Genomic DNA, 9977 nt, shown 5'->3' with positions numbered 1-9977 from the left:
TTGTTTTTTTTTTGTTACTTTAAGGCGTATGCGCTGGTTCTGTCTCACCTGTTCATTTAATGTTTCTTTTTTTTTCTTTTTCTTTTTTAATTTTTATTAGTCAATAGTACAGTAAACAACAATGGGATTTGGTATAAATATGACCAACACAAAATTACATATAATAAAATACTGCAACATACTGAGAAGGAACAGCAAATTTAGAGGTGTCATTATTGAAGACATATTCTAAAAAAGGAGACCATTTCGTGCATAAAGTAGATTTTGAACATGAACTATTAGTAGAGGAAGCCACTGCATCAGAGAGTTTATCCATGATGTAAAAGTCCCAGATTTTTAAGAGGAAAGAAGAAGTTTGTCGGTGGATTTCCAGCTACTCGCAATAACCACCTTAGCAGCTATTAGCAGAGTCGAAATGAGGTCTTGGCTGCATTTGGGTATATGAGGGGCATTCCATAAATCGAGTAATATTAGTTCAGGTTGCAAAAATAAACAGCAACGGTGACAAAGGACATCCCTGTCTTGTTCCTTTCTGAATTTCAATTTTCTGTGTCAAGTCTCCATTTATTAGAATCTGTGCGTGTTGTTTCTTATATATTGCTTTTATCATCGTCAAAAAATGGTTTCCACTGTCACAAATATTCAGTTTCTGTATTAAAAATTCCCAAGATAGGTTGTCAAATGCTTTTTCTTATACTCTTAACTGCTAGACTGCTATAAGCTTCCATTAGACTTCCCTCCTTGGGCTGTAAAATGGATTGTCGGTTTGTATCCCGGCAGGTGTACTCAGCTTACAAATTTGCCCTTGCGGCCCATGACAGGAAGCTACCCATTGCCATAGTTAATATTGGCCCCACAAGGTCAGATCCCCTGGCGGTTCTGAAGCTGAATTCTCGTTGTGGAGAGCTGCTGCCCTTGATTGTCATACAGTGATCCAAATCCAGGTCCAGAGAAGCCAACATTTAAAGGTAAGCAACTTAGGTACCACGTTTTAGCACATTGGATGAATTAATTGTACCCACTGAAAAGTTGGCTGCCCAAATACCTATTTAGAGGCTGGAGGAAAGATGCTTGAGCTAGCCTGCTAGCAAAGAGGAGATTAATTTGCTCCCCAAAATTCTCCTTCAAAAGGTTCACCAAATATTTGATATTTCATTGTATTTAATAGTTGATGAACAGTTACGTTTAGTATTTGACAGCGTATCATAATAAAAGCACTTTAAGTTTGTGAGGCTTTTGTGTTTTGACACTTGCCAAGAGGTAGCAAAAGCACTCATGTTTTGAGGTATAAACTTTTTACCAAATATGCAGGTTAGAATTCTTAGTCGAAATTTTCATATTCATTCTTTGAAGGTTGAAATTGGGAACTTTATCACATGTTCAATATCTACTTCAGTTCTAGAGGTCAGAGTGATTTTTAAAGCTATGTGCAAGGTGCCTTTGTGTTTACGTACAAGGTCCAGTAAGATTCTGCACCCTAAAACAATTACAAGTTCAGGAGCAGAGACTTGTAATCTTCTTCAGCAGATATTGCTTACACACTTTGAAGTGTATCCTTGCAGCTATAAAGGCTAGATACTCACTTTTTAAAAACAAAGAAAGCTGAGATTCTGTGCTCAGTTCCACCCTCTGCAGTCCAGCAGAATCATAGTGTACACGCAGCCCTACTTACTGAGTTGCCAGCCGCTAACTCCTTAGGATGGCTTAGGATACACTGAGTCTTAGCAATTAAACCGCTGCTGCTTCTGGTAGCTACAGGCTCCTGTGACCCATGAGCTGCCCAGAAATCTGATTTAATCACCAGTGAGAAAACCTCCGAGAGGAACAAGCTGAATGATGACAGTCTCTTGACAGACTCCTGGTTCAGAACATCTTTTCTTCCTATATACCTCTTGGGTTCTAACACTTACAATGCTCTGCATTTTGAAGTATGCCATTGACTCAGTGCAAAAGATGGAAACAGGGGAGTTCAGGCTGCAGATTGCTGCATGTCCTACTCCCTATGTTCCATCTTTGCTGGAAGATACAGAGGCAGAAGAATCCCAGAAGGACATCACTCCAAATCAGGCTGCGGTGCTTTTGGGTGCATAGAAGGGAATGGGCTTGAAATGGAGATTGTGGGGATTCAGGTAAGACTCGGTTCACCTGGAATCCAACCTGTGAAAGAAAGGGGGGTCATTGCAAAATAACACTGCAGGGTAGGGGCTGCAGTCTTATATGCCTGTAGGATTTAAGAGCCATAAGTGCACTGCTTGACTTCAAGAATGTCTTTCCTACCTGTAACTAACATAAGGATTGTGCCTGTGTTGCACAAAAAAGCCACAGAATTCCTCTTTCTGACCATTTTGACTTTCCTTAAAGAAGGAGAAAGAGCCAAGTTCCTAACCCTGGTGTCAGGAAAAGAGTTTGAAAGTGTGTGAGCAACATCTCATAAAGCAGAGTAGCTGCTGAACATGTACGTTTGGGGTCAAAAACTGGGAGGGAGGGTGGAGGATTTGGGGGTTCCTTATTGTTTACAAACACAAGAAGAATTAATTAGGCAAGAGAGTAAACATTTGGGAATAAACAATGCAAAGTAATTAGTTCATGAGTTTCTAAGAGCTGTAGAACTCAGGATTTTGTGTTGCAAAAGTCGGGTGATTTGGGTGCTTCTTTTTTAGTGCCGAGTCTGCCTGGTCCTGGGTTTTGGTTACTTAGGAAAAGCTTTACTGAGTGGACAGCCACGTGACAGTGATGTGGAAGCTGTTTCAGTCAGAAAGCCCACAAGCAGAAGTGGAAGGAGGATTCAAGGACCGATTTGGAGAAGGACTGTATCGCATCTGTGGTTTTGTGTAATGCCAGGCATACAGCTGGAGTCAATAACTGTTTTCAGATTATGGATTGTTACTTGGATGTGCTTCCATCTGTATGAACAGCCCTGAGTCGTCAAAGATGGGCTAGATAGAAATGTGGTTAATAAAATGAAATATGATCCTTTCCCTGTCCTGGGTATTTATTATTAATTTTGTGAGATTTAATGCTGCCGTCCTATAATATGAGTTACAGTTGGAACAAAACCAGTAATATAGGTAAAATAAAACAAAACAAAACAGATGGTCATAAAACACAATATATGTCAAAAAGCAATGCCAAAGCTAGAACCACAAGTAAACAAGGCAGACCTAGCACTTGGGCAGTGACCATAAATATTGGGATGAGACAAAATAAGGCAAGGGTGGGCAGGCTGTCTGCACTAGAAGTTTCATGATTCACTTGGTGTTTATTACACTTACAAAGTTTGAGAATATCCAAACAGAAAATTCATTCATATTCAGTGACCCCCTGAACTGCATGCCCACTGACCAGATGCCTTTTTGGATTAGACAAATGACCAGCATTTGCCACAAGGAGCTTAGCAGGTGGCCCACCAGAAACTGGCCAGCCGTCCCTTGATAATATTGTGGTCTCTTTTCTGCCCAGCCCTGGAATCAAAGACTAGGAGCATCATGCATGCTGCAGGGGCAGCTGCTTTGGACTCCACCACAGCAGGAAAATAGATTTTACGAATTTCTGCCTGTAGATTTTATAGTTTTTTATTGATGACTCATAATCTGCCTCAGAGCTAGGGTTGCCAGGTCCCTCCTGGCAGCTGGTGGGGAATGAGGGGAGTCTTTCCAGTAGAGAGAAGAAGGTCTAGGCCCTCCACCCTAAAATTCATCCCAATATTTCAGCTGTTGGGATTGTACTCTGTGCCTGAGTCAGAGCCCAGCTGCAAGCCCATAGCTGGCAGAAAAGGATGGGGCTGGGAGAAGGAGCCATCCAATCCCAAGCACAGAGCACCCAAGCTTTTGGTTATGCTAATAAGTGTTGCCAAAGCAGTTTGTTCTCAGCATTGTTCCAAACATATGTGCAATTTGTTTCATGAGGTCATAAGGGTATACCTTTGTGGGAGAGTAATAAAGGGGGGGGTTCTGTTCCTTCTTTAAGACATTGCTATCTTCAAGGAACATGTGTGAACAAAGAATGAAACGTGGGAACATACAGTGGGCATGCATCACCGAGGCACAATTGACTGTGTGTCTCCAGTTCCGTTGTGTACTCCAGAGGCAAACCTATTAAGAGTCCACTAATCAAGAGCCGCTGCCACCATCTTCTTGGATCTCAGATATGACTGTGGGTATGCAGTCAGAACTTCACTGATCACACTCCAGCCTGAATCCTGCTACACAGAGAAATACTGTAGAGGTTCCAGACTGATCGAAATTATTTCCAGAGTCCAATCTGACAGCTGATTCCGGCACTTCATCTTGTTTAGGATTGCCAGATCTGGGTGGGAAAATTCCTGTAGATTTGAAAGGACAGTGGGGGGAGGCAGCTCAGCAGGGATGCGATGCCATAGAGTCCACCTTCCAAAGCAGCCATTTTCTCCAGAGGAACTGGTGTCTGTAATCTGGCAAAGTTATAATTCCAGGAAAACTTTGGGCCCCGCCCAGAGATTGGTAACCCTATGTTGCTTCATTATCCACAGCTGCAAGGAGGTGGGGTGGGGCACTTAGGCAAGAGAGTACATGTATAATATGAGCACCATGCAACCCAAAGATTTCCTACCAAAGAGATGTGTCCCAACTAGCACCTTGGTGGTTGTCTCCCCCCCCCCCTTTCCTCCAGTCAATCATTGCACCAGCTCAGCAGCTTTGGGTGGTGATTTTCCCTTTGTCCAGACTGCTCATGTGTTTGCTTTACACTTGTGCATTTGTTTCTAATGTGCTGGAGCAGGTGACCACATGTAGCTGACCTGTTGCTTTTGCTTAACCTCTGTGCAGAATGTAGATTATATTGCTCAATTCAGCTGTGGGGTTTCCTTTTCCCTCCCCGTCCACCAACCACTTTTTATTGCATGTTGTAGTTTGAGTTATATTGCTTGTGTGTTCACAGGGCACGTAATGCAAACACTGAAACACGAGTCTCTCATGTTGTAGAAGGCAATGTCTGGTGTACACACAGAAGAAGAGAAGAAGACCCTGCAGGGGGCAGCAAGGAGACACTCTTTAGATAGGATAGTGAGGTCAGCGCTTCTCTCCTGTTCAGTGTCATTCCTTGTCTGTCTCCAGATTGCTACTCTTAGGGCAATTTCCCCCTTCTTCTCAGAAGTGCCACACTCAGTCTTACCCGCCTTCTCAGCTAGAGATGTAGTTAGGAACCTATCTCTGTCTCTCCTCTTTCCTATCAAGTATGTTAATTCCTAAATAAACCTTTATCTACTCTTTAATCAGGTTGTGCACCATTGCTGTTAATTACTCTGCCAGCATCTCAGGTCATGTTATGTCCGCTGACCGCCACCAGGGGCCAGCGAATTCCCCAGAGCTTGACTCTGCAAGAACAATGGGGACTAGGCTCCTAGTCTCTCCATTGGGGAACCAATAGGACCATGGCGGGAGATTCAAACCCACCAACAGGACCTAGGGGGCGTCCCCAAGTGTGTATATAGTTGGCCAGCCGGCCGTTAGTCTTTGTTGTGTACCAGTAAACCATGCTGATCACTACATCTGTCTCAGTGGTTTCTACATGCATTTAACCCACTACACTTCAGGTCAAAACTACACGTGATGTTTGGGATCCTCAGTTTGGATTCTCCCCCCTGTAATTTAGCTGCAGAAACAACCGGGGGGGGGGGGGCTGCAGCTCTGTGATAGAGCATCTCCTTGGCATGCAGAAGGTCCCAGGTTCAGTCCCCGGCATCTCCTGTTAAAAGAATCTGGTAGTAGATGATGTGAAAGACCTCTAATTGGGACCCTGGAGAGCCGCTTCCAGTCTGAGTAGACAACACTGACCTTGGTGGACCAATGGTCTGATTCAGGATAAGGCAGCTTCATGTGTGGAAGTGATGATACAGAGTGAGGCCAGGGAGGGGAGGGTCTCTTTTCCCCGTGTTTTCCCCAGGCTGCTTTAAGCTCCAGGAGTCTGATATCCATCCCTACCAGGGCTTCAGACAGCTGGAGCAGAATAACCATTTTTGATTCATGAAATGGCAAAGGGAGGCAGAGCTAACCTCCTCCCATCCCCAGATCTGCAGCCCTGATCCATATCAGACTTCCCCCACCATGCACATGACTACTTTTTGTAGTTGAAATTACACATCAAGGAATTTAATCACAAGCATGCTATGCAGGGATCATGCATGTGAGGGAAGGGTGCACAAAGCTCCGGGCAGATGCTCCACTTCTAGGGCAAAAGCCTCTGCATTCATGATAGCAATGATGACAGTGAAATGTAGAGTCGTTACCATCTGCATGCAGCTATCGTTAAGGCTGAGGACTCGCTCATACGTTCTGAGGCAAACGCAGCACTGGCGTAACAGTTTCTTGGGCATGCGCGTTGTTTCCTGCTGGCTTTCTCCTGCAGTCTTTTCATATTATCTGTACCAGAACAACAATCAGTGATTTCCAAGAGAATGCCGCCCTGGGGGGAACATGCTGGCATAACCAACACCTGGCTCCTCCTGTGACCACACCCAGGAGCGATTGCTCCATAGAGGGAGGAGTGTGAACAGCACAGGCTGAATCTGGACTTTCAATCCTTCGTCAGCTTTTAGCCCACGGATGAAAGAGAGCAGTCCTGAAGTGAATGACAGATCCAAGAAGCAACAATGGCTGTCCTCAAGATCCTTGTGCCACTCATCATCGGCCTCTGTGCTTACTATTTCTATAGCCCAGAATCCGTCTCTGCAGGTAAGCAAAAGCTTCGATAGAAGCACCTTCTTTCTTCCAGCAGCCAGAAGACAAGCTGTGTATTCTGCCACCTTTGGGTCTGATCACATGGCCATCAGAGGGTGGGGCCTTGGAGGCTTTCACTTTTGGCTGCAGCATTGTAGAGGCACAGCGAAAATTATGTGCAGCTAAGGGTACATGAGGCCAGCTGGCCACATGCTGGGAGCTAATGCAGGAAAGCTATTCCCACGGCTCTTCCAGATGCATAGTGTTAGTAGAGGCTGATTATATATGTGCTATAGCGAGTGTCCGCATTTGGGGCTTAGTCACTAAATTACCCGATTTGTTAGAGGCATTTTATTTATATGAAGTCTCCCCACTTTTTGGACATATTGACAAGCTGTGGCCTCAGAATCAGCCGCCAGCAGGCAAAAGGGGACGGCTTCCCCTTCCTTTCCGTGGCAGGTGGTGAGGGGACCTACTGATTGGCCCGGTGGCAGTTTAAACCTGCCAATCCAGGTCCCTGAGATGGCTGCGGGGGGGTGGGGGCCTCTAGGCAGACCAGAAGGTAGAGGTTTTCAATCTGCTCCGTCCCCTGTTGTTTACTGGGCTGCCGCTGAGGCCTCTTGGCAGTTGGCATTTTCAGTCACAGCTTTTCATGGCAGTTTGGGCATCAGGCCAGATCCAGTTTTGGGGAGAGGCTGAGTCTGCATGCCTGCCTCCAGTCTGGGGACCCTGATAAGGGGTCTCAGGGTAGGGGGTGGTCATTTAGCGACATGCCCAGTATCGCAGGGCCCTCATCCTCAGATGGTAAGTGAACAACACAGAGGCTTGTCTCCATGTGCTATCCCATGTGGCACCCCCACAGGTGGGCTGGGAGGACAGTTTGTGTCGTCAGCCAACAGGTGGGTCACCTGATGCTAGATCCATGGCCCATGATGCACCAATGCCCCTGTGATTGTTTTTCCAATAAAAGCTGTAGCCTCCTTTTCTCCAGTTATATGCGTGTGGCTTCATTACTCCCCTTTGGACCCTTGCTCCCTCCCTTGCCCCTAGGATTGCACTTGCATTTGCATGACTGTTAACCACCGGTGTCTGTTGGATATTTATTTTGGCTGGGTTAACATACGTGCCACTGGACTCAAGCTTTGTTCTTCTCACATCAGTTTGTAAGCTCTCGTGTTTGTGTGCTAATTTGCTGCCATTCATTGATCTTACTGGCCGCCTTGATGCAATTTCAGCTTTGCTTATGCATCTTAGCTTTGACTGTTCCCCCCCTTCAATCTTTCTGTATGTAGGGCTTGAGGAGATTCTGTTTCAGCCTGTATATGAGGAAGCATGCTTGCACACAAAAACTCATACCTTGAATAAAACTTTGGTGGTCTTAAAGGTGCCACTGGACCCAAACTTTGTTCTGCTGCTTCAGACCAACATGACTACTCCACCTGAATATATATAATCCAGTTAAGGTAATACCCAAATACAGTGGGAATGGAAGAACTCTTATCTTGCAAGCTAAGAGGCCGAACATTAGTACAATCTCTAATTGAAAATTTGCTTGCATATTGGAGGGATCCACAAGTAGGTCCCATCACAACTTAAGGCGGGTTGCAGGAGGAGCCCCCTCACCTCATCAGTTTCTTTTCACTGCTGTTTCTTCTTGCTTAGAGAAAGTACCGGGTGAGTCGCATGTGGGTGTAAGGTACTGTCCTGAGAAACCTGTTGCAGAAGTTTGCTTCTCAATTGTGCCCAGAGACGGAGATATTGCATAATAATAGCAGAGACTAATTAGGGTCATGCAGTGAAAGCAAAAGAATTCCTAAGAACTGCATAAGCTCCAATGAAACCCACAACATGCAGTTGCATTTGCTCCACTAGCCTTGTTACCCAAAATCTTCTGTGGCACATGTTCAGTTCATACAAGTGGGGTTCATTAGGCATCAGTGTTCCTTGGAAGAAACTGAAAATGCCACCTAGTTGATAACGTCTCCTTAGAGTCTGATCAGCAGCAAGAGGAATGCATGGAGGACAACTCAGGAGAACATCCCCACTCTCTTCACTGGCCACCCAATCAGAAGTCGATGTGCAATAATTAATTCAAGATGGACAAAAATTTATCCTCCTACAGCCAATAAGTAATTAAATTGTACCATTTACTGCCAATGGACGTAATAATGGCCATGAGCATAGATGACTTTAAAAATGGATTAGACAGGTTCATGGAGCTATGGCTACCAGCTGTGATGACTAAAGGGATCCTTTACATCAAATGGCAGTAAAGTCCCTGAACACCAACGCAAAGAGGCAACATCAGGAAAGGCATTGGCCCCTATGCTATTTGTTGATCATTCAGGGCAAATGGTTGGTTACTGTGTAAAACAGGATGCTGGTCTGATCCAGCAGGGCACTCATTATGTTCTCGTACCTCCTTCAAAGAATGGAGAGGATGTTTCTCCTATGGGTATCACCTTGCAGACCTAAAAAGGTGTATTTTGAATAATGTTTGTAAGCAGTTAGTGTGAGCTAGCTCAGTTTTTTAGCCTCCTGTCACAGCTCAGGTAGGGTATCACCTGATGCTGCCACCACTCTGGAATTAGGATCCTTTGAGAAGACCCAGAGCACCCTCCCAAGACCTTCAGACCTCCCTTTTGGCTGAATAATAGGCGTGAAGACTAGGCAGAGTAAACAACAAGGAAAAGGTTTATTTTATAGGAGGTCAAACAAACAAGCTGCAGGGATAATAACAGTAAGTGGGTGAAAAGAAATCAAATGCCCTAACGCGTCTAAATATACTGTCCCTAGCTCACTATCTCAAGTGGCCTTAGACTACTTACCCTTCCCTCAGGATGAGGGTTTCTTCCCCACAGGAGCCTTCCTTCTGGCCCTGTTCCCTGGGAAAAAGAACAACTCTTCCTCTGTACCAGCTCTTTTGTTATAAGTCCCCTTTCTCTGTGATTGGCTAATTTTGGCTCCAAAACCTCTCAGGGGCTTGTGGGAGTTGTAGGCGTGGCCTCCTCCCACTGCTAGCCAGGCTCCCTGGGCCTACTAGGCCTTGCTTGCACAGCCCAGATCATGACACCTCTTGATCACAGATTTTTGTCTAGCTCAGGAAGGATGGCTCCAGAGCAAACTAATTTATGCAGTAGCCAAATTGCTCACTCACAACTTTAACGCCAGTAGCTCACAAAGTAGAACTTTTGCTCACAAGACTCCACAGCTTAGGGGGAGCATAAGCTGATTTAAAGACCTAAATAGTGGCAAAATTTGTAGATAAAAAGGATACATGCAGGG

At 45.1% G+C, this 9977-nt stretch overlaps 2 protein-coding genes across 3 annotated transcripts in view; both read left to right on the top strand.

Moving 5' to 3' along the window:
• SIRT4 (sirtuin 4) overlaps positions 1–2965 on the top strand; it is a 7246-nt gene extending 4281 nt beyond the window's left edge. For both annotated transcript variants that reach the window (XM_015429603.1, XM_015429605.1), the window contains exons 4-5: positions 781–968; positions 2661–2965. In XM_015429603.1, coding sequence (XP_015285089.1) covers positions 781–933 — 153 coding nt within the window. In that variant the 3' untranslated portion in view covers positions 934–968; positions 2661–2965. The remainder of the gene's footprint in view (positions 1–780; positions 969–2660) is intronic.
• Positions 2966–6493: 3528 nt separating this feature from the next.
• Positions 6494–9977, top strand: part of LOC107126084 (hydroxysteroid 11-beta-dehydrogenase 1-like protein B) — a 10353-nt gene continuing 6869 nt past the window's right edge. The window contains exon 1 of the mRNA XM_015429584.1: positions 6494–6707. Coding sequence (XP_015285070.1) covers positions 6626–6707 — 82 coding nt within the window. The 5' untranslated portion in view covers positions 6494–6625. The remainder of the gene's footprint in view (positions 6708–9977) is intronic.

Source organism: Gekko japonicus, unplaced genomic scaffold, assembly GCF_001447785.1.
Source record: "Gekko japonicus isolate JY-2015 unplaced genomic scaffold, Gekko_japonicus_V1.1 scaffold409, whole genome shotgun sequence".
Lineage (NCBI taxonomy): Eukaryota > Metazoa > Chordata > Lepidosauria > Squamata > Gekkonidae > Gekko > Gekko japonicus.
Note: the sequence above shows the minus strand (reverse complement) of the source record. Positions and strands in the feature narration are given on the sequence as shown.